This window comes from Tenrec ecaudatus, chromosome 1 (genome assembly GCF_050624435.1).
Source record: "Tenrec ecaudatus isolate mTenEca1 chromosome 1, mTenEca1.hap1, whole genome shotgun sequence".
Classification (NCBI taxonomy): Eukaryota; Metazoa; Chordata; class Mammalia; order Afrosoricida; family Tenrecidae; genus Tenrec; species Tenrec ecaudatus.
In genome coordinates this window covers 56,931,091-56,955,162 of record NC_134530.1, presented here as the reverse complement: position 1 = coordinate 56,955,162, position 24,072 = coordinate 56,931,091, and the positions used below count along the sequence as shown (strand labels likewise).

The 24,072-nt window shown below is 48.6% G+C and overlaps 1 protein-coding gene across 3 annotated transcripts in view; it reads left to right on the top strand.

Annotated features, from left to right (window-relative positions):
• The window catches only part of CSMD2 (CUB and Sushi multiple domains 2), a 781,206-nt gene extending 763,464 nt beyond the window's left edge, over positions 1-17,742 (top strand). For 2 of the 3 annotated variants that reach the window (XM_075553739.1, XM_075553731.1), the window contains 7 exons: positions 6,532-6,597; positions 8,211-8,372; positions 9,788-9,900; positions 11,798-11,885; positions 13,798-13,936; positions 14,085-14,277; positions 15,420-17,742. In XM_075553739.1, coding sequence (XP_075409854.1) covers positions 6,532-6,597; positions 8,211-8,372; positions 9,788-9,900; positions 11,798-11,885; positions 13,798-13,936; positions 14,085-14,244 — 728 coding nt within the window. In that variant the 3' untranslated portion in view covers positions 14,245-14,277; positions 15,420-17,742. The remainder of the gene's footprint in view (positions 1-6,531; positions 6,598-8,210; positions 8,373-9,787; positions 9,901-11,797; positions 11,886-13,797; positions 13,937-14,084; positions 14,278-15,419) is intronic. The other variant, XM_075553737.1, reaches the window with a different exon arrangement.
• The last annotated feature ends 6,330 nt before the right edge of the window (positions 17,743-24,072 follow it).

The window sequence follows — 24,072 nt, the reverse complement described above, 5'->3', positions numbered from 1 at the left end:
GTTTCTATCCAGCCCTTGGTCACCCAGGCCCTGTGCCATACACTACTGGGACTTGAGACTCTGTCCTTTCAAGGCGCACAACATCCTTCATAGACTACACTAAAAAGGACTTGATGTGGAAACGCCACTGTGAACCAGCTTTATCTCAAACTCACCTCCAACCGTTGGGCTTAAGGCTAAAACAGATGGCTGCCACCACAGTATGGAATTGGCAGCCATTGACTTTGGTTCCGAGCCCTTGCTTTAAGGTGCCCATTGAATGGTGTCCCACAACCACCATATTTTATGCCCTCCATGCTTTCCTATGGCATGTATTGATCTGGTAGGTATGGTTCTGCTTTTGTGAGAATGTTATTGAAAATTGTGCCCTGTCACCAACCCCCATTGTTAATGTAAGCAGTGTCTAGTCACAAATCGCAGGTGCAATTCTACCCTGTCCTACAGAGGTGCTAGGAGTCAGTGAGTTTAGTTTTGAGAGTTTTGTTTGTTGGATAATAGTGGAGCTGCACGTGCAGGGTCAGTACATGCATTAGGCCTCTGGTGAATCCCCTCTGACCATAGTGCAGGGATATGAATAGTCTTAGTCTTGCAATCAAGCAGAGAGCATTGTAAATTCAATTATGGAGAAGTCGGTTAAAATGTACTATCTTATCACTTGATCTCCCTTTTGACCTATTTTTAACTTGGTCTAGTTTTTAATATTTCCTCTTTTCAGTTGAGATTTTTCTCTGGTCTATTTTGTTATTGTTGCTGTTGGGTGTGTGTGTGTGTGTGTGTGTGTGTGTGTGTGTGTGTGTGTGTGTTCCTGTATATGAGGTCACAGGCAAGTAGGGAGCTAATAGCAGTGAGCACAAGAGGAAGAAAAGGTTCTAGGACTGCTGGTGGTGCTGCTTGTGCGACTCTATTTAATATGATTGTGTGTGGTATGTGAAATACATGTCAATAAAGCTTTTAAAGTGAATAAAGAGGACAGATGAAGAGCAGCATCAGCAGTAGCCAACACCAGACATCTCGATTGGTTCAAGTTGCGCAGTTCTGACTGAGAGTTACACGAACTCTGTTTGATGGGTGCCACCTTGCTGTGCCCAGATCAGCTGCAGACACGAGCAGAGCATTCGGGGGAAATGTTAAACACGTGGAATCGAAATCCTGAAGTACTTCTTTTTTAAAAAAAGATCATTTTATTGGGGTTCTTTCAGCTCTTATAACAATCCATACATCAACTGTATCAAGCATATTTGTACATATGTTGCCATCATCATTTTCTAAACATTTACTTTCTATTCGAGTCCTTGATATCAGCTCCTCTTATTTCCCTCCCTCTCCCCTCCCACCTTCATGCCCCCTTGGTAAATCATAAACTATTATTCTTTTCATATCTTACATCAACCACTTTCTCCCTTCACCCACAGTTTCTGTTGTTCATCCCCCTTGGAGGCGGAGGAGATCATGCATCAATCATTGCGATCGGTTTCCCCCTTCTTCCCCTCCTCCTCCCACCTTCCCCCTACCCTCCTGGTATTACTACTCCCATTTCTGTTCCTGAAGGGTTTATCTGACTTAGATTCCATGTGTCATGAGCTCTTCTCTGTACTAGTGTGCATGCTCCAGTCTAGTCTGAACTGAAAGGCAGGACTGGGGTCAGGATAGTGGGAGGAGAGGAAGCCTCAAAGAACCAGAGGAATATTGTGTTTCATCGGTAATATACTGTGCCCTAATTGATTCATCCCTTCCCTGTGACCCTTCTGTGAGGGATGTCCCATTGTCTACAGATGGGCTTGGGGTCTCTGCTCTGACCCTCTTCATTCTCAACAATATATTTGTTTGTTTGCTTGCTTTGGGTCTTCTGATACCTGTTACCTGATCCCTTCGAAACCTCATGATCACACAGGCTGGTGTGCTTCATCCATGTGGGTTTGTTGCTTCTCTGCTAGATGGCTGCTTGTTTACCTTCAAGCCTTTAGACCCTAGGCACTATGTCTTTTGATAGCCGGGCACCATCAGCTTTCTTCACCACACTTGGTTGTGCACCCATTTTGTCTTCAGCAATCATCCTAGGAGGGTGAACATCACAGAATGCCAGGTTGTGAGAACAAAGTGTTCTTGCATTGAGGGAGGACTTGAGCACAGGCTCAAAGTCTGCCCACTTCCTCAATGTCTTGCCATATAAATATATGGACAGAGGCCAATACCTATTTTTATGAATTAATATATTTACATATGTACACACTTATGTTTATACCTCTGTCCATAGCTTTGCTTCCTAAATCTTTCCTGTTTCTTTTAACCTTCCTCCTGCCCCACCATCACCCTCGCCCTTCTGCCTCATAGTAATTCCTCTCAGCTAAATTGCTGTTGCTCCAGCACCCCCAGGATCGCTGCAGCCTAGTCATTGTTAATTTTAATTCCCTAGTTGTCCCCCTCTCTATGGTGTGTTTGCTCATCACTCGCTTCCCCTGTCTCCTCCTCCCCCCAAGTCGCTCCAGAACTGTAGGTCCCATTCCTTTCTGAGACTTGCTTCCCATGCATATCATATATAAGTTGGAAAAACAACCGTTACAGAGACCAAACAAAAGACTGAATAAAAAGAGAAAAATATGAAAATGAATACATCATTCCAGGTCTGTCCGCTGACCTTCATGACTACCTCACCACTGGTCCTGGCGGGTTCTGGGAACTAACCTTCCTAGCCTGAAGTCTATTTTGGGGGCTCCTCGGGGTCTTTGTGGCTTTACTTTGCTCCCTTTGCTGATCTGTTATGTTCCCTTCTAGGTTCCCCCCCTTTGGGAGGTGTCAGACAGGACTCACTCCCCAGCTCTGTGTCCCCAGTATTGTCCTCTGTCGTGGTATGCTCCGGTGAGGGGACATCATGATGGACTTTTGGATGTTAAACCATCCTGCATCCCTGGAATGAATCCCATGATGGATGATGTTTTATATGCTTACATATTCTAGTGGCCAATATTTTGTTAAGGATTTTTGCATCTGTGTTCATTAACGATATCGGTCTGTAGTTCTCTCTTCCGGTGGGACCCTTGCCCTGTTTGAGTATCAAAGTTATACTGGCTTCATAGAAGGACTTTGGGAGGTTGCCATCTTTTGCTTTGCTCTGGAATAATTTGTGAAGGATCGGTATCAGCTCCTCCCTGAATGATTGGTAGAATTCTCCTGTGGAGCCGTCTGGTCTTTTTCATTGGTGGTTTCTTGATAATCATATCTATTTCTTCTGCTGCTACGAGTCTGTTGAGGTTCTTGGCCTCTGTCTGGGATAATCTAGGGAGGGATTGCTCTTTCCAAGTATTTTTCCATGTCTTCCACATTGTTGAACTTGTTAGAATACAGGCTTTGGTAGTACTTTGTGATTATCCTTTTGATCTGGGGGGTCCATTGTGATTTCCCTGCTGTGTGCTCCTTCCTCCCCTCAGTTAGGTCTGACAGTGGTCTGTCGATGCCATTGATCCTTTCAAAGAACGAGCTTTGTGTTGCATTGACTTTTTATTAAATCATTTTATTGGGACTCATACAATTCTTATCACAATCCATACATACATCCATTGTGTCCAGCACATTTGTACATTTGTTGCCATCATCATTCTCAAAACATTTGCTTTCTGCTTGAGCCCTTGGTATCAGCTCCTCATTTCCCTCTCCCTCCCAACTCCCCGTCCCTCGTGAGCCCTTCGTAATTCATAAATTATTATTTTGTCATCTTTCACTGTCTAACATCTCTCCTCGCCCACTTCTCTGTTGTCCATCCCCCAGGGAGGAGGTTATATGTAGATTCTTGTAATCAGTTCCCCTTTTCCATCCCACATTCCCTCCACCCTCCACTGGTCCTGAAGGAGTCATCTGTCCTGAATTCCCTGTGTTTCCAGTTGCTATCTGTACCAGTGTACATCCTCTGGTCTAGCCAGATTTGTAAGGTAGAGTTGGGATCATGATAGTGGGGGAAGGGGAAGCATTTAAGAATTAGAGGAAAGTTGTGTGTTTCATCATTGCTACCCTGCACCCTGACTGACTCATCTCCTCCTCACAACCCTTCAATAAGGGGGTGTCCAGTTGCCTACCGATGGGCTTTGAGTATCCACTCTGCACTCACCCTCATTTACAATGATATGATTTTTTGTTCTTTGATGCTTGATACCTGATCCCTTTGACACCTGGTGGTCACACGGGCTGGTGTGCTTCTTCTATATGGGCTTTGTTGCTTCTCAGCTAGATGGCCGCTTGTTTATCTGCAATCCTTTAAGACCCCAGATGCTATATCATTTGATAGTCAGGCACCATCAGCTTTCTTCACCACATTTGCTTATGCACACATTTGTCTTCAGTGATCGTGTCGGGTAGGTGTGCATCATGGAATGCCAATTTAATAGGACAGTGTGTTCTTACATTGAGTAAGTACTTGAGTGGAGGTCCAATGTCAATCTGCTGCCTTAATACTAAACCTATAAATATATGCACGTAGATCTATTTCCCCACCATCCTATATAAATATATTTACATATACACATGCCTGTATTTAGACCTCTATAAATCCTTTGTCACCTAGTTCTTTCCTCTATTTCATTTTACTTTCCTCTTGTCCCACTATCATACTCAGCCTTCATTTGGGTTTCAGTAATTTCTCTAGTTACATTGCCATTGCTGAATCCCTGCCAGGCCTCTCACACCCTCCTTGCCACTAATTTTGGATCACTTGTTGCTCCCCTGTCCCTGGGTTGCTCAATACCACCTCCTTACCCCTGCCTCCCACCTCTCCTATGTCCCCTCGGAACCATTGGTCCTGTTGTTTTCTCCTCCAGACTGATCATCCAGCCTATCTTACCTAGATAGATCTGTAGAGATCATATGCACCAAAAAACAAGGCATAGCAAGACAGGTAATGAATTAGAAAAAAGTGATGATAACAAAAAAGAAAACCAATGACCCATAAAATAATAATTAATTAAAAGAAAAATTTTTTAAAGAAAAACCTGTAAATAGATCAAGGTCTGATTTTTGAACTCTAGATATGTCCTCCAGTCAGGTCCAATGGGTTGCCACACTCTGGCTCTAGAGTCTGTCCTTTGTCCTCCCTCGGGAGCTCCCTGCTCTGATCACCCCGTTGCTCTGCTCATGCCTTTAGTGTTTTGCCTCAGTGTTGTGGGGTCACTCTGGGCCAATCCCGATACTGAGTCTCTGGTGTTGCCTCCCATAGGGCCCTGGGCCAGCGAGGGACGGTGTGTCTCATAGTAGGATCAGCCATATGGCCCACCCTGTGCATTGGCTTTTCAGAGCAGGGATATCGTCCTCCAGGACTGGTGGGCCAGGATGTGCTCCACTATCTTCCTCCCCCTTCATTTGCTCCCGTGTGCTCTGAGCAGACATTCCCCTCTCCGCGAGCTGCAGCTTCAGTGCCATCCTCTAAAGTAAATTCTTCTGGGGGTGCACTGACTTTTTGCATTGTGCTCTTGTCTTCCCACTTGCTTAACTCTGCCCTTGCCCTGATTTTTATTATTTCTTTTATTTTGCTATTGGAGATGTTGCTCTGTTGACTGTTTCTGGTTGCTGGAGGTTCTGTGAGTGCGTTTCAGTCATGAGTCTCTCTTCCTTTTTCATATATGCATTAATCACTATCAAACTGAAGGATTTCCTGAAATAGTTGTCATTGGAGATGAAACATGACTTAGCCAGCAGGACAAAGCTCAATCAAAACCAATGGCTACCAAGAAGTGGAAGCGGTCCGGCAAAGCAAAAACTGCCCAGTCGAGAGCAACGGTCACCTCAATAGTTCTTTGGGATGCTTGTGCCTATTGGTTTGCTGACTTTCTGGAAGGCTAAAGAACAGTAGCAACTGCTTACTGGGAGAGTGTTTTGAGAAAGCAGCAAAAGCTTTAGCAGAAAAGTGGCTGGGAAAACTTTGCCAGAGAGTCCTTCTCCACCATGGCTACGTTCCTGCTCGTTCCTCTTATCAAACAAGGACACTTGTGTTATTCCGTGGGAAATCATTAGGCGTCCACCTGATTTGGCTCTTTCTGACTTTTTGTTCCTTAGTCTTAAAAAAAAAATCTTTAAAGGGCACCCATTTTTCTTCGATTCATAATGTTAAAAAAAAAAGATTGGCATGTTTACATTCTCAGGACCCTCAGTTTTTTTTAAAGATGGACTAAATGGTTGGTATCATCACATACAAATGTGTCTTGATCATGAAGCTGGTGTTGAAAAATAAAGCTTATATTTTTTTACTTTTATCTTTTAATTCCATTCTGCCATCCATGTTTTGATGTCCCTTCGTAGTTCACTACCTATAGTTAATATAGTTGATTTACGCTACAGTCCTTTGAATTGTCTTATTCTGAAAAGGTGGCCATGCACATCACCCGACTGTCAGTGGGTCCTTGGTGCAAAAGGAAGTGAGACTCCTGGTTGGAGAGAGAACAATAAGAAAGGCCTCAAGGAACCCACTGATGTGATGTCAGAGACATGGACGTTGTTTTCCAACCGTCTGATGCCGGGCTGAACCTGTTTTTTCCTGTTCTCTTTCCCCAGCAGAGGTCCGGCCCAGTGGGCGGCCCATCAACACAGCCCGGGAGCCACCGCTCAGCCAAGCGTCAGGTATGTACAGTAGAGATCCCTTTGGCTCAGGAAACGCATGTGGCTTCCTTCATCCAGTTACTCGGAAACCTGAGTATCAATGAAAGGGCATGGAAGCTACCTTAGACCCTGATCGATGTCCTCACCCACACCTAACCCCAGTCTGGCTTCAGAAGGAGGTGAACCTGGCAGAAGCAGGAAACTCATCCAGAAGAGAAAGCGAGGCCCTTTCAAAGCTAGAACTGCACATGCCAGAGTTATTAGTCCTACAGAGCCCAGCCTCACCGGGAGCTCTATGTCTTGAGTCAAACACATAAAACTCTATGTCTTGAATCAAACACATAAACACCAATCCTGCCCAGGGAGCCGTGGATAAATGCTTTCATTTTTAAGACAGGTATTTGGGTTTCTGAGTGGTGCAAATGGTGAACGCTGGGTGCTTTCCAAAAGTTTTGGGGGTTGAAGTCCAAGTAGAGGTGCCTCGGGAGAAAGGCCTGGCCATTTACACCCCCAAAACAAGCCCTTAAAAACTCTGTGGAGCACAGTTCTGTTCTGGCACACAGGGGAGTCCTTACAAGTTATCATCAATGCCACGGCAACTGACTTTGTTTTGTGTTGCATTTGCGTGTGCCTTTCCACGTGTGAGGGCCAGCTCTGGACACAAAATTGCAGGCGTGACCTGAGAAGTATGCTCTCAGCACAGACTACCTTGTCCTCTTGAATCATGTCTTTTTCTCTGCCACATCAGCATGTATGCTAGACAGGAAGGAAGGGAGGGAGGGAGGGAGGAAGGAAGGAAGGAAGGAAGGAAGGAAGGAAGGAAGGAAGGAAGGAAGGAAGGAAGGAAGGACGGAAGGACGGACTACATTTGGAGTCACAAACTCAGTTTTCATTGTGGTCATTGGTTAGCTGTGTCCTTGGGCAACACCAGTCTCACCTCTTGAACTTTGATGCATTTTTTCAGTAAAACAGAAATCATAATACTTGCTTAGACAATTATGATAAAGACAAATAGCGATGTCATAGCTGCCACTCTCTGGGTGCTTCAGTGTGCCCCAACACCTGGGACACATGGTTTGCAACAGGAGATCATTTGCCCCCTACAGTCGCCCTGCTGAGGTTGGTCTGACTGCCCACATTCACAGAACCGCAGGTGTGGCCTGTACAGTGAGGAAGCTGAGACCCTTCCCGAGGTCAGACAAGTGTTGTGATGGAGCCAAGATTAGACTCCAGAACTGCTGACACTGTGGACCCGTGTTCCTAGCCACACACTGTGTTGACATGTGAGCTTTCTCTAGGCTTCCTTCTTCCCTTTTTCCATCTTTTATTTCTCTATATTCCCTTCCCTCTTTATCCCCCTTCTACCTGTACCTTCTCTCTTCTCTTGCTAACTCCCTCCCTCCCTTGCTTATTAACTTCCTGCTTTGCTCATATCTACTCTTGCTCTCTTTCCCTCCACCCATCCGCTCTGAAACACCAGAGGACCACAGGATAGCCAGAGAGCTCTACCACACTCCCCACGTTAGACCTGGGGGTGAAAGAAACCATGTCAGTGAGGGAGTGGGGGTGGGACAGCGGGTTTCACCCTTCTAAAATCCCTTTCCTGGTCTCCCATCTGTTCCCAATTCCTCTAGTTCCTGGAGATGTCTTTGCCAAGAACTCTCTGTGGAAAGGAGCCTATGAGTACCAAGGGAAGAAGCAGCCAGCCATGCTCAGAGTGACTGGCTTCCAGGTTGCCAACAGCAAAGTCAATGCCACTATGATAGATCACAGCGGCGTGGAGCTGCACCTGGCTGGTAAGGAGCAAGCCGGGTTGGTGAAAGCAGAGAGGCTGGTAAGGCTGAGTGGTCACCTGTCGTGGCCTGTCATGCAAGGCTCAGACTCATCTGGTGGGAGGGAGGGGAGCAGTCTGTTGTGACTTCGTGATAAAGGGCTAATCATGTGAATGTATACAGAACTCATAAACAAAGGCCCAACCCCCAACCCACTACGATCAAGTCCGTTCCAGCTGCTGTCAACCCCGTACGGAGTTTCTGAAACTGTCCCTCTTTAAGGGCACAGGCAGCTGCATCTTTCTCCCACAAACTGGCTGGGGCATTTGAGCCACGGACTTTGTGGTTCTCAGTTCAGCTTCTCCACCAAACCAAAACCAAACTCACTATTTTCGCACATAGCCAGAAACACTCTCCTATACTCCCCGTAGGCCTGCCCTCACAGAATGATACTGCACCCTCGGGTGCAGTGCGCAGTGAAACAGACGACACCATATTGTTCTTTTCCCACAGCACAAGGTTCACAATCACCCGAATCCAGTTGCTTATGATCACTTATGCACATTCCCACACAGACTCACTTTCAGCCTACCCAAACTCACCTCTGTCCTCGCCTGCTTACAGGAGCGCAGCGCAGGATTATGTCAACATCCAGTCACACACAGCTGCACACGTGTCAGAGGAAACCAGCCTCTAACAACCGAAGGGGCCGAAGGCACACTTATACAGTGATAATATGTAAAGATTATAGTAAAGTCATAGAAGATAGGAGAAGGTAAACTATAGGAGTCAGAGACATTTAATGGTAGCATGCTTACCTCAACCCCTTTTGGTGGCTCACATGGAGGTGACACAAGAGAGAGGAGGAGAGAGAGTATATTTCCAATCACAGCTTATATATACTTAGGGGGCATGCAAGGAACCCTGATTACAGGTAAACACATATGTAACAAGAAGGGGCTGTCCAATGGGCACATGCGCGCCAGGAAGGGGATGAGCTAGGGGTGTACACACAATAGAAAGGGGAGGGACTAAGGGTACACATGTGACAAGATGGGCGGATCCTAGATTCAAGATGGCAGCTTAACCTTGATCCTCCTTGAGCTGGCTTGACCTTGACTCTGGGCTCTCCTTCAGGGAAGCAATCCACTATCCTTGTCAGCAGGGAGTGGGCCCCACTCATGGAGGGACAGACAATAGGGTCTGATTGCTCTAGATGGCTGATACCCTCAAGGAGATAACCTCTGAGCAGCTGACTACCCACCATGCTCTAGCAAGCAGCATCCTAAGCCTAGCATACAATGCAAGATACAACCTGGGGGAAACCCTTTTGCATCCCACACACATGGAATTACCTTCACACACACACTCAAATTCAAAACAGGCTTTGAATTTCCCAGATTTTCCAAGTTATAGCCAAACTGTCTTTTTATTTTTAGGAATTTACAAGAAAGAAGATTTCCATCTCCTGCTCCAGGTCTACCAGATCACAGGGCCGGTGGAGATCTTTGTAAATAAGTTCAAAGATGACCACTGGTCTTTAGATGGGCATGTAAGTCCAATGAGCTCTTACTCCGTCTGTCCTTGAACTCATCATGCCCCACCCCCTCCCTGAGCCTGAGATCACTGCCATGGAAGAGATCGGGATACAGGCATGGAAACCCCCAGGATGAAGGGGGAAACTTGGGAGGCAGTTTTCTATGGGCCAGGACTAGGAGCAAGGGAGTTCTCATCTTAACAGAGTGGACAGGGAAACATAGGAGACTCAGAGCCCAGAGGAGCAAGTTCTGCAATGAGAGCAGAAAGCAAAGGGTTGAGGGCCAAGGATAGAAAAGTGCATGCAAATAAGTTGAAGGTTAAGCTGGGGGGGAACAGTGGAAAGTGGCAAACTCCGAGTGACTACCCCGAACAGCTCGCCACATTTGAGGATTCGGATTGTGGACCAGTTAGCCCAGTTTGAGACAGAGATATTGGCCAAAGAGATTAGCCTCCTTGCTTTCTCTTGCAGAAAAGACTCGCTACATCCTAGGTCCTTCTCGAGCTGGTCCCCAAGGATGCTCCTTCGCCCATACCTTCTATTCACAGGCAGTAGCATGAAGCCTGGTGCCCTCTGAGAATGCAGGATTCCACCGAGCACCTTCTCTCAGCAGCCCTGATTTGGACCGTTGGGACCAGGAGAGGAATGGGTGGGGCCAAAGGGGAAGTCCTGGTGGGTCAGGAGGAGTAGAGAGCAGCCAGGTTGCATCCTCGTGGACAGGAAGAGCTGGTGGAGGACTGGCATGAGGCTGGTGATTTTAGTGACTTAGCATTACATAAAAAAGCACATGCCTTCCCCAAGGGCTTATCTGCGAGTTCAAGGACGTCTTCTGGCTCCCCTGGGCTGTCCAAGAACTCGCTGTCATAGTGAGAGTCCAAAAGTTCTGCAGGAACAACAGACACCCCCCCGCACCCCTCCCCCACGCTAGCTGCCAGAAAGAAGAGGACAAGGGTCAAGGCTGGGGGGAGGACCTCAAAGGGACCAGGAGTGGAGTGGAGGGCCGGGAGCCACTGGAGCACTGCCTGAGGCAACAGCCCACCACCTGGCCACTGCTGTGGGGCAGTCACCCAGCGCATGCTGGAGGAGGGTAGGTGGGGAGTCAGCTCCATAGCCAGGGGGCTCCACCCTGAGAATCGAGCGCCCTGGATTGGAAAGTGCCCCAGCAGCTCAAATCTCCTCAGGCAAGGAGCCCCCAGGCGAGATATTTGTGCACTCGTGTCTGTCATGTGTGCATTAGTTACGCCACCACCCAGGGAGACAATAGCTATTAGACCTGGATGAACTCTCCAAAGCGCACTTGAACCATGATATCTGTTCCACGTTGTCCTGAAAGCCTGTCTTTCCCCACCCTAATAATGCCTAGAAAGTACTAATCCACCATGGCCAGCAAACCCATTCCTGCTCATAGTGACCCCATGTATAATTTCCCAGTCTGGAAATCTCCATGGGAACAGGCAGCCTCGCTCTTCTCCGGAGGAGCAGCCGGTAGATTTGAACCACTAACTTTCGGCCAGCAGCCCAATGCCACCAGGGCTCCTTGCCAAGGATCTGGGGCCTCTAACATGTTCCAAGTGCTTTATTTATATTAACCCACTGCATCCTCAGAGTACCCCTTTGGCATATTATTTCTGGCTTACAAATGAGAAACTGGGCACAGGCAAACCAAGAGACTTGACGAGTAGAAAAAAGAGCATTTCTTACTAATTAACACAAGGAGCTGGTACCTCAGTCCCACTCCCAGCACATCCATCTGTTCCTGCCTTGGTGTGGAAAGTGTTGTCTGTGTGTCATACTCTGGGTGGATGGTTGGTGGCAACCCCCATCTGGCGGCATGCGTGTGTGTGTGTGTGTGTGTGTGTGTGTGTTCCTGAGTACTGCCCTGATCTTATTACCTCTGCTCCTACCATCACAGGTCTCCTCGGAGTCCTCCGGAGGCACCTTCGTCTACCAAGGCTCGGTCAAGGGCCAAGGCTTTGGGCAGTTCGGCTTTCAAAGACTTGGTAACTAGCACTTGTCCCTTGGAAGCGTGAGCTCATGGGTGTGGGGAGAAACTATGTATGTTGGGGTTGAGGGGAGAGGGTTAGTGGGGTTCAACCAGCTAAGACAGGGATTCTTCCCTTCGGGGGACCAGGAATGCCTTTGAAATTCTGATAGAAGCTATAGAATCTTTCTCCAAAAGCAAACACGTAGAGACCCCAATTAAAAAACCCTTAGGTTCCAGAATCTGCCCTCTGCCACACTACCTGACCTCAGGTCACCCTCAGGCATCCCCAGAGGAAAGACATCCTTACGAACTCATGGTTGGGGCTCTCAGGGCCACCTTAACCTGCGGTGCCATTTCCTCCTCAGCAAGCTCCTCAAAGGTTAGCACTGCTGCCCCATTGTACAGATGGGAACCGAGCCTCATAAAGGCTTCCCGCCCATCTGCTGCCTTGGCATCTTGCCCGGCATCCTGTGGGTTACCAACACCAAGCATCCTCACCATGGAGACTGCTCTTGGCTTAAAGCCTTAGTGACTCTGAGGGCAGGAGGGTGGCCTGGTTTCTCAGAAGCAATGCAAGAGGAGACGGGAGGCAGTCCTGGAGCCCCTCAGTCAAGGCATCCCATTGCATTTTCCTCGCTGTGGCCCTCAGTAAACCTTTTCCTACAGGGAGCAGAACTCTGCCTCCTTGTCAGTCCCACTCCTCCCTGCCCTGCTCCCCGCTATTTGCTCTCGCTCTGCCCTCTGAGCTGCACGGCCTAAGGCTGTTCTCTCTTCCACACAAGTGCGGCTGTCCTTGCCGATGTCCGTTGCCATTAGGTCGATTCTGACCCACAGCGCCCCTTGAACAACAGAACCAGCACTGCCCAGAACCGCACCATCCTCCCAATCTGCTGTCTGAGGCCATTGTTGCCTCCGCCATGTCCGTCCATCTTGTTGGAAGTCTTTCTCTTTTCCTTCCACATGGTAGCCCCCTAAATATGTGAAGACCGTTCCCTTCAGCCCCACAGCCTAACCAACTGGAAAGACCTCAGAAAGTCAGGGGTCTTGTTCTCTCTCCTCTCCTGGCTCGTTAACTCCTAAGGCCAGCCCGTCCTTCTCTCTGCGCCTCAGCCCCCTCAATTAGGTCAGGCTCTTGGCCGGGGCCGCCACCAGTTGCTATCAAGGTGACCCATGTGTGTCACAGTAGAACCCCATTCCACTCAGGACTCTTTAGCAGAGAAACCAAAATGAGCAAACTCACTGCTATTGAGACAGTTCTGACTCATAGCGATCCAATGGGACAAGGTGGAATTGCCCTATAGATTTCTGAGATTGGAAAGCCTTGTCTTTCTCCTGTGGAACAGCTGGTGGCTTTGAACTGCTGACCTTGTGGTTGGTATCTTAATGCATCACCCCCTATGCCGCCAGGGCTCCTTTGACATGGAAAGCCCGGTATAATTGTGTTCTGAGCGCACAGATTCAGGGTGAAGGAGACAGGCAGGGAGAGGGCAGACTGAGAGGTGGAAGCTTCCAGCTCCCCGTTCCCCACTCACCCTCCAACCAAACCAGTTCCACTCTTACCGGTTTTATATTTTGACTCCCTTAAAAAGGTTTCTTCTACTAAAATGCTTCTCTGGCCCAAAGACGTCTGGAAACTTCTAAAGGGCTCCTCCATTTTAAGAGTTTACCCTGAGACATGATTTCAGTTCCTCTCCAGAGTCCTTCCCCAGGAGTGAGCAGAGGCCTTCCCATACAGGCCAGCCAGCACATGGCCTGCACACAGGGGCAGGCCTGAGGGGGGTCCCTGGGGAGCACCCCTCTGCCCCCCAACTCTGTGGGGCAGTTCCGTGCCAGGCTGGGGCCACAGTCAGGTTCTGCGGGGCGTGTTGGAGGTCCTGCCGCCTCAGACGGTGCCCTCTGACTGGAGCTGTTCCTCTGGCGTGTTGCAGACCTGAGGCTGCTGGAGTCCGACCCCGAGTCCATCGGCCGTCACTTTGCCTCCAACAGCAGCTCGGTGGCCGCAGCGATCCTGGTGCCTTTCATCGCGCTCATCATCGCGGGCTTTGTGCTCTATCTCTACAAGCACAGGTGCGCCAGGAGGGCACCTTGGCGGGGAGGGCGGGGGGGGGGGGGCGTCACCGACAGGTGCCAGCGCAGCGCCCAGTCTCTGGAAAGGAAGGCGGCCTGCCCACCCCGTGCTCTGTGACCGCCTCAGCCCCGCTGTCACTTCTCCCAGGAGAAGACCCAAAGTGCCGTTCAACGGCTACGCAGGCCACGAAAACACCGGTGTCCGGGCCACGTTCGAGAACCCGATGTACGACCGCAGCATCCAGCCCACAGACATCATGGCCAGCGAGGCGGAGTTCACCGTCAGCACCGTGTGCACAGCCGTATAGCCACCAGGCCTGGCTGCCCGCCGCTGCCAGCCGGTGAGATGCGGGGAGGGGAGGCCCCAGCCAGAGGGGGGGGCACGGCAGACCCCACCCACACAAACGCCCCGTGACGGCCCGGGGACACCCACCAGGACACACGCCCTCACCCAAGCCAGAGCAGAGCGGGCAGCACAGCTGTGTGCCACGCCCTGGGCCAGACCTGTGGGGGCGACAGGAAAAGTCGCTGACATCTCGTTCTGTGCCAGACCCTGTTCTGAGCCCCTGATGGGCCTGACAGGCCAAATGAATGCAGCATCCCTGACTACTAGCCTCACTGCTCTGGGTTTTTATCAGCTGCTGTCCAGCTGGGCCCCGCCCCCAGGCACCCCACACACCACCCAGCCAAATGCTGCCTGGTCCCACACCACCGCCAGGCCCCCTTTGCGACAGGACCATGGAGATCCACAGGGTTGACATTGGCTGGTTTTCCAAAGTAGATATCCAGGCCTTTCTTCCTACACTGTCTCCGTCTGGAAACTGCCGATCCTGTCCAATGTCATAGCACCCACCAGGCCTCCACCGACAGATGGGTAGTGGCTCGAACCCAGGGGTCCTCAGCAGACGGTGAAAATCCTACCACCGAACCACCACTGTCCATTATTCTCATTGCACAGGAGAAAGCGCTGTGCATCAAATACGAATCCCCTTGCACCAGAGCACACAGTCACTAAGAACAAGAGCCCTGGCAGCATAGTGGCTAAGCATTGGGCTGCGACACTCATGGTTGGCAGTTCGAAACCACCGGCAGCTCTGAGTGGCTTTCTACTCCCAAAACAATACAGTCTCAGAACCCACAGGGGGTTGCTATGAGCCTGTACTGACCTGACAGCAACAAGTTTGGTTTGGGTTAGGGTCCAGGTACCGCCCTCTGACTCACCGGGCTCAGCCAACGATCCCATGAAGCATGATCGATAGAGAGCTGGGAGAGTAGCAGGAGCTCATCCCCATGTGGACCGAGAGCAAGACACAAACACACAGGGAGGCTCACAAGTGGTCCGACAGCCCCCAGTATGGGAAGATTTAAAAAGCAACAGAAAAGGGTCAAAACACTAACTTTCTTTCATTCTTTACCCCTTTGTTCCTTCTTTGCCTGGCCTTGCCCTCTTCTGCCCTCCTCTCCTGCCCATGGCTTCTCCCAGTTTACAAACTCTGCCGTCATCTGCTTGTTCCCAGTTCTCCAGGGGGCAGGAGGTGAGCTCCCCTGAGCCCAGTGCCCATCTTCGTCTGTGTCTCCACCTCTACCTGCTCCTCCTGGACTGGGCTCTGTCTGGCCCTGGCACCATCTGTACCGGTCACCTTGGACAGGGCCCTACCGGGCCCTGGCTGGGGCAGTAAAGGAAGAGGGGCTGCAGACAGACAAACGTTCACAGACTTAACAATAGCAACTCAACTTGTGTGCGTGTGTGTAGGCCTGTGCACACACACACACTTACACACACGTCTTCATTTGACTCCTTGAGAAGAAGCCAGAGAAGCATTAAAAAGAGAAATTTGTGTACAAGATGCCCCTGCCCTGCAGAGGAGGGTGAAGAGGGAGCTACGCTCTCGGCGCTGAGCCAACACCTTGTCCCCACTGCGAGGATGCAGTGAAGGTTCCAGGGCCCTGCATCCCACAGTTATCAGAATGCAGAAGCCAGCTGTCTGCAGGTGGACAGTCTCATCTGCCAAATGTCAGCAAGGAGGACCCCAAGGGCAGACACAAATCTTAAGAGTTAAGAAATCGATGTCTTTATTTTTCCAACATAATTTTTCTGGTGTTCTAAACCCAGTGAGTTAAATAAAAATGTATTCTGCATTCTGGGCCCTGGGAAGGATGAGTAGGCGGGGTGGGGGTGGGGGGCCAGAATCTGGCCATGAGTTCAAGGTCAAGCCTGGCTGAGGATTGGCAGTGAGAAGAGGAAGTGAGTCTGTGATCCAGACAAGGATGCCAAACCCGGAGGCAGCTGGTAGGCGCGGGACAGGAGAGAGTCTGCCCCAGCCAGTCTCCAGCCCGCGGTGACCACACGTACGGAGTGTCTTCTCTCTGCCTGACCACTTAGGTGTATTTATTTTTAACCTTAGAACAGCCTCCAAGGTAGGAATTGCAATTTTCATTTTACAGATAAGAAAGTGAGACTGAAACCATGCCGTAAATGTAGATTCAGGATCAAAACCCAGGTCCACCTGATCCCAAAGTCAACTACACCAGCTGCCAGAAGCCAGGTCTAGACAGCCCCAGAGACAAGGGAGGAGTTAGTGGAGCTCTCGTAGGCCGGCAGGGAACCTGTGTGTCTTACCTGAGGTGAGGCCTCTTCCAGGGCAGCCTCAATGCAAGGGCCCAGTGCCCCAGGTCTTCTGGAACTGGCCCTGGCCCTCGGCGCCCAGCATCCCATGACCACAACAGGCAAAGGACCTGGTAGCTCCTGAGTTTAAAAAAATAAAGTAGGAAGGACAGTCAACATTCTTTCTAACTCCCTGCAAATGGGTTTGATTTATTCTAGTCAAGTGCAGTCGGGGAGCTTAGGAGTTAAAGATGACACTTAGTGCCGCCAGAGCATCTCTTGCTCTGTCCCCAGGAAGGTCCCTGTGGGCTTAAGCACCCTGTCCTGGTGTGGCCTGCAGCTTCAGATGTCCCTGTCACATACTGAGTTAGAAAACAGAAATGCTTGGGGTGGCCTAGCAGGGACACCAGACTCTTAGACAGATTCTGGGTTTTGAACCAATGAAAGATTGAGAGGGACTGAAATGAAGAGGTTCAATGGGAACTGGCAATGACCGGAGCCTACCCTTGTCCACTCGCCCTCTGTGTCCCACTGTCTGTGGGCTGGACGGGAAGGCTCCAGTCCGGCCACACACACTCACACTCTCATCACTGTCTTTCCCTGGACACAAAGCAGCAAGCTCCTTGGTTGCTCCCTTCTCCCTTGTGAGCCTCCTTCCAGACCCACCAGTGGATTCCTCCTCCAGCCCACTCCCCGTGTCTCCCTGTGAATCCCACGAGGTGCCCAAGGAGCACCTGCTGGTGGGGCACCCAGCACCCAGCTGTGCATCACCCCCTGCCACCTCTGGCCTTTTCTCTCACTCTCCAGAGGCCCCTCAGCCGCCATTCACACCATACTAGCCACCGCCATCCCATGATAAAAACCTAAAAAGTAAAACAAAAACAAAAAAATTTTTGTACAGAGATATATTTTATTATACAAAGTTTGTACAGTACCAAAAAGAGAGAAAAAAGAGGTGTACATTTTTTTTCATTATTGTAGGTAAACGGTAGTGGAAGCCTTTTTTGTAAATGTAACAAAATGTATAAATATGGTTTTCAGAAAACATCCAGTGCTGTAAATATGTATCTACGCACCTTCTTGGCTTGTCTGCAATATATACATTTAATTTATCTGTCTCTGTATATGAGGCTTCCTCCCTGACTGGGGGCCTGCATTATGGTACTTTCCAGAATTTGAAAGCAATTTTAAATTTTTTGAATTCAAATAAAATATAAATTTTTGCATTGGTTTTCTTACATTTTTATGGACTCTTTCATGGCTAAGGTGTGGGGTGTCGGGGGGGCGGGGAGGGGAGGGAGGGAGATACATTTTGTAGTGAAAGGCCAGGAGTGGAAGTGCAACAATCCCCGTCATCATAAGCTGCCTTGGCCTGACCCTGACCCGAGTGGGACGGACGCATGGAGCCCCATGGCAGTAGAGAGCAGGTCAGCTCAGGGCAGAAGCCTGCCATCAGGACAGGGGAGCGGCCCTTCTTCAGAGGACTGGGCGTTGGACACTGGCTACCCATCAGGCTGCTAACCACAGGGCAACCGTTCAAAACCACCAGGAGAAAGCTCCCGGGAGAAAGATGTGGCTTTCGACTCCTGTAAAGAGTTACGGCCTCAACCCCCCACCCCCACCCAGGCACTCCTCCCGTGTCCTGTAGGGTGGGTAGGAGTCGAGACGCAGTGACAGTGAGTTCAGCATTTTTTAGGTCAGATTCTAAGGATCGAGTCCAAAGGACAGGTGAACCAGTCCACAGAGTTTCCATGGTAGAAAAGGCTGACGTAAGGAGGCTCCACTAGGACAGGCAGCCACGAAACACGAAGTAAGGAGGGAAAAAGAAGATGGGTAAGAACTCTCATCCTTTCTCCTCTTAAGTTGAAAACTGGTACAGACACGCTTCACTCTTCTGAACCCCACTACCCTCCACTTTTGCACTGCGCTGAAGCTCCTGCTGTGTCCTGGTCAACCCCATACAATGGGGCAGCCACACTGGCCCAGTGTCATGGAAGGCACCTTGTCTAAGACATAACTTCTGACTTTATTTCCTGATCCAGTGAAACCAGCCCTCCCATCAGGTTTGACTGAACTTTTAGTTCGGGAGTTAGAGTATTATAAAACATGAGCTCCACCTTCCCGACACGATCGCTGAAGACAAAGCGGGTGCATAAGCTAATGTGGTGAAGAAAGCTGATGGTGCCCGGCTATCAAAAGATATAGCATTTGGGGTATTAAGGACGTGAAGGTAAGCAAGCGGCCATCTAGCTCAGAAGCAACAAAGCCCACATGAAAGAAGAACACCAGCCTGTGTGATCTCAAGGTCCCGAAGGGATCAGTTATCAGGCATCAAAGAACAAAAAATAATATCACTGTGAATGAAGGGGAGTGCTGAGTGGGGACCCAAAGTCCATCTGTAGGTAAATGGACATCCCCTTATGGAAGGGTCACAGGGAGGAGATGAGCCAGAGTGCAGTGTAGCAACGATGAAACATACACCTTTCCTCTAATTCCTAAATGCTTCCTCCCCACCCACTATCATGATCCCAATTCTACCTTACAAATCTGGCTAGACCATCTGGTACAGATAGGAACTGCAAACACAGGGAATCCAGGGAAGATAATCCCTTCAGGACCAGTGGTGAGAGTGGCGATACTGGGAGGGTGGAGGAAGGGTGGGTTGGAAAGGAGGAACCGATTCCAGGGATCTACATATAACCTCCTCCCTGGGGGATGGACAACAGAAAAGTGGGTGAAGGGAGACGTTGGACAGTGTAAGATAAGACACAATAATAATTTATAAATTATCAAGGGTTCATGAGGGAGTTGAGAGCGGGGAGGGAGGGAAAAAATGAGGAGCTGATGCCTGGGCCTTATGTGGAGAGCAAATATTTTGAGAATGATGAGGTAACGAATGTACAAATGTGCTTTATACAATTGATGTATGTATGGATTGTGATAAGAGTTGTATGAGCCCCCAATAAAATTATTTTCTAAAATCTTTGAAAAAAAAAAACAACAAGCTCCTGTTGGATTGGAGGAGCCAAGTGACAAATATTAAATCTAAATTCAGAATGTACCAAAGTGTATAATCTCTGTCCACGAAATAGCAGACAATGTCTTGATGCTCCTACGAGTGAGAAAAGACTTAAAGCATCGTGCCACGACAGGTTTCCTCAGCTTAAGGGCATGACGAAGGGGCTCTCCCAAACTGCAGTGCCTGCGAGACAAGCTAGGCTGTCGCCCTAAGACTGGTGTATACCTACAGAAAAGGGTGCCCTGGAACTAAAAATCAAATAATCAACCCAAACCACTGCGCCCTCATCCCACTACCACCTACTATTGATGGACTAGGAAATCCTGTGTCCTGCATCTCATCATCGACCCGCCAACAAAAGGAACCAAACACAAGGCTTCTACAAGAATGAAATGAGGAGCAGAACTTTTTTGCTAATAAAAACGTTTCCTGAAAAGGTAAGAGAAGATGTCTGCTTGTTTAAACACTCCAACATGAATTGGATCAACAGTTTCAAATATTAAAGAACAACGCCAGCCAATGGACAAGCAACAAGAAGTGAAATGAGACCCGACAGCAAGGAACGAAACCAAACCAAAAACTCTCACCCAAGGGAAAACATATCCCGGAACGTGACAAAGGGCCCGGGGACAGGTATTATGACATCTAGGAAGTTTATTTAATTTTGTCCTAAAATAAGCAAAGAAGGAGGGAGGCGAGACGGATGAGAAACAAAGCAAGATGTAAAAGCTGGACAAGTCGGGCAGGTCCCCTCTGGTCACAGTCAAGGACGAGGACCGCTCTGCTGGAGGCAGATGTTACTGGTGACGGTGAGTAGAACAATGGTAGAAAACGATAAGCCGGACACCTGACCTCGCTCTTGACCCAACCTGAATTTGCTCTCGGCTTAAATATTTCTCCCTTGTTCTGCGATAGAAATGGCCTCTCTGGCTGTTGAAAATATTGCAGGTGGTCCTTTCTTTCTTACTCTATTCTTATTTTGATCTTTATGTTATTTATTTTTGGTTTTGATTGTGTCTGTTAGGTGTCCCAGTTTATGGAGCACGGAAGGAGCGCATGCATAGAGACAATACCTGATGCAGTTGTTGATAGGGATGTGGGGGGGTAGGCTGAGGGGAACTGGGGAACTAATAAGGAATATGGGAGGTGGGAGGCAGGACCAGGACTGATTGTGATGATATATGGACAACTTTTTTTAAAGCAACTGAACTTCAGACATGTAATAAATGAATTTTATATCAATAAATTATCGTATATTATTTCCCATTGACAAGCAAAAAGAAACATGGACTCAAATCTACTTACCAAGAAAAATGGATCCATTCATTTATTGACAGGGCACCAAGAGTAGGCTTCGAGATGGACGCAGCCAGCATGTCCAGTTCCACTTCCTGGGGGCTCCCTTTGGTTGTGCTCTGTGTGCATGGCGGTAGCTCGAGGCTTCTCTCACGGCCATGAAAAGGATGGCTACCTTCATACCTAGGCTTCATTTCTTAGAGATGTTCAAAAGGACTATTTTGGCTCTTCTTTTTTTTAAGATCATTTTATTGGGGGAATCTTATAACAATCCATACATCAGTTGTATATGTATACATATGCTACCATCATTTTTGTATAAGAAATCATTTTATTGGGGGCTCATACAGCTCATCACAATACAGACATACATAGTATCAAGCACATTTGTACACTTGTTTCCATCATCATTTTCAAAACATTTTCTTTCTACTTGAGTCCTTGGTATCAGCTCATTTTCCCCCTATCTTCCCTCCTCTGTCCCTCCCAAACCCTTGATAATTTATGAATTATTATTTTTTATGTCTTGCACTGACCAATGTCTCCTTTTACCCACTTATCTGTTATTCATCCCCCTGGGAAGGGGTTATAGTAGATCATTGTGATCTGTTCCCCTTTTCTCCACCCACCTTCCCCTTACCCTCCTGGTATGGCTACTCTCAATATTGGTCTGGTGGAGTTTATCTGTCCTGTATTCCCTGTGTTTCCAGCTCTTCTCTGTACCCATGTACATGCTGTGGTATAGCCAGATTTTTAAGGTAGAATTAGGGTCATGATAGTGGGGAGGCGGAAGCATTAAAGAACCAGAGGAAAGCTGTACGTTTCATCAGTGCTATACTGAATGTTGACTGACCCATCTCCTCCCCACGGCCCTTCTGAAAGGGGATGTCCAGTTGTCTACAGATGGCTTTGGGTTTCCACCCATTCACATTGACACGATTTCTTGTTCTGGGACTTTGATGCCTGATACCTGATCCCATCAACACCTCGTGATCACACAGGTTGATGTGCTTCTTCCATGTGGGCTTTGTTGCTTCTCAGCTATATGACTGCTTGTTTATCTTCAAGCCTTGAAGACCCTAGACACTGTATCTTTTGATAGCTGGGCACCATCAACTTTCTTCACCACATTTGCTTATGCACCCACTTTGTCTTCAGCCATCGTGTCAGGAAGGTGAGCATAATGGAATGCCAGGTTAATAGAACAAAGTATTCTTGCATTGAGGAAGTGCTTGAGTGGAGGTCCAATGTCCACCTGCTACCTTAATACTAAACCTATAAATATATGCACATAGATCTATTTCTCCATCCTCATATATAAATATATTTACATATGTATATGCATGTATTTAGACCTCTATAAATGTGTTTTGCCTCCTAGCTCTTTCCTCTATTTCCTTTTACTTTCTGCTTGTCTCACTGTCATGCTCAGCCTTCAGTTGGGTTTCAGTAATTCCTCTCAGTTACATTGCCTTTGATCAAGCCCTGCCAGACCTACACCCCCCTTACCATCGATTTTCAGTCACTTGTTGTTCCCTTGTCCCTGGGTTTGTTAACACCCACATCCTTTCCTCTGATTCCCCCTCTCCCATGGCCCCCCCCCAACCGAACTGTCATAACGCTGTTTTCATCTCCGGCTTGTTTGTCCCGCCTATCTTATGTAGATAGACATGCAGAGATAATAATATGTGCAAACACAAGACAGAGAGAAACAAAGCAACAATAGAAAATAAAACATTAACTCCAACACTAAAAAAAGAGCCAACAACAACAAAAAAAGAAAAGTCTATAAATAGTTCAAGGTGTTTTCCAGTCGAGTCTGATGGGCCACCAAGCCCTGGCCCCAAAGTCTATTTTTGGTGTCCCCTGGGGCCTTCCTTGCTCTGCTCCCCTCGCTGTTCTGTTGTACGCCCTTAGTGTTTCACCTCAGTGTGGTGTGGTCAGATCAGGCACAATTCCCACACTGTGTCTCCAGTGTTGTTCCCGCAGTGCTATGAGTCAGTGAGGAATGTCGTGTCTTGTGGTGGGGCCGGCCAAATGGTCCTCTCTGTGCTTTGGCTGCTCTGTGCTTTGGCTGCTTGGTGGGCCAGGATGTGCTTCACTCTTTTTCCCTCCCGCTTTATTTGCTCCCCTGTGCTCTTATCAGACACGTCCCTCTCCCTGAGCTGTAGCTTCAGTGCTGTCCTCTGAAGTGAATTCTTCTCAGGGAAATGGTGGGGGCAGGCTGTCCACTTGGCTCTTCTTTTAGATGTGAGGAAACCAATCCTCTAGCCCCATCTCTAACCTACTTTTCTCATACTTCACTGCCACAAATTGGGTCCCCCATTCCTGGATCAATCCATGTTGCGTAGGAATATAGCTTTTCTTAGCTCCGTGTGTTTGAAGATGTAGAATGGACTAAAGAGAATGGAGTAACTTTGAACAACATCGGCCTTGTTCAAAGGCAGTTTTGAGGCATGTAAGCCTCATGGGGAGAACAGTTACCTAAACAGAACTTAAAGTAGAGGAATGGATCCTTGGGTTTGCACCTGTCTAGTAACCAAACGGGTTAATAGGCCTGACCAGCTGCTTCTGTAAAGCTTACAGTCAAAAAAACCTATTGTTTGGAAAGCCAATTAGCTCCATAAACTTTCACCCAAATCACAATCAAAAGTGGAATTATAAGAAGAAAGTCTGCGTTTACATTAAGAAGTCCTAGTGGCAGTGTGAATTAGGCATTGGGCTGTTAACTGCAAGATTGGTGGTTCAAACCCAGTAGCCACTGCTTGGGAGAGAGACGAGGCTGCTTCTGCGAAGAGCTGCAGTCTGGGAAACCCTAGGTAGCGTCACTGTGCAAGGGGATTGACTCTGTGGCTGTGGGCTTGGTGGTGGCTTGGGTTATATTTACAGTCGAGGAGAAAAGGAAAAACATATGGAGCCGTTCTGCTCTGTGACACGTGGGTTTGTCACGACTCTAGGTTGACTTGACGACCATGAGTTTTAGGAGGAGGGGAGCCCATCAGCACTGTCCACCAGAGACGCCCTAACGAGCATGCACGTCACAGCAGACCGTGATGAACTCCGTGAGCAAAGCCAGTGGGGCAGGACGGGGCGAGTCAGGCTTCAGTGGGGCTTAGAGATTGTCTGTGTGTGACATTTACATTGCGGACTGCAGATGAATGGGAGTTGGTCCCGTGATAAACGCATGGAACAGCATGCCCAGCAGTAGGGACTGCA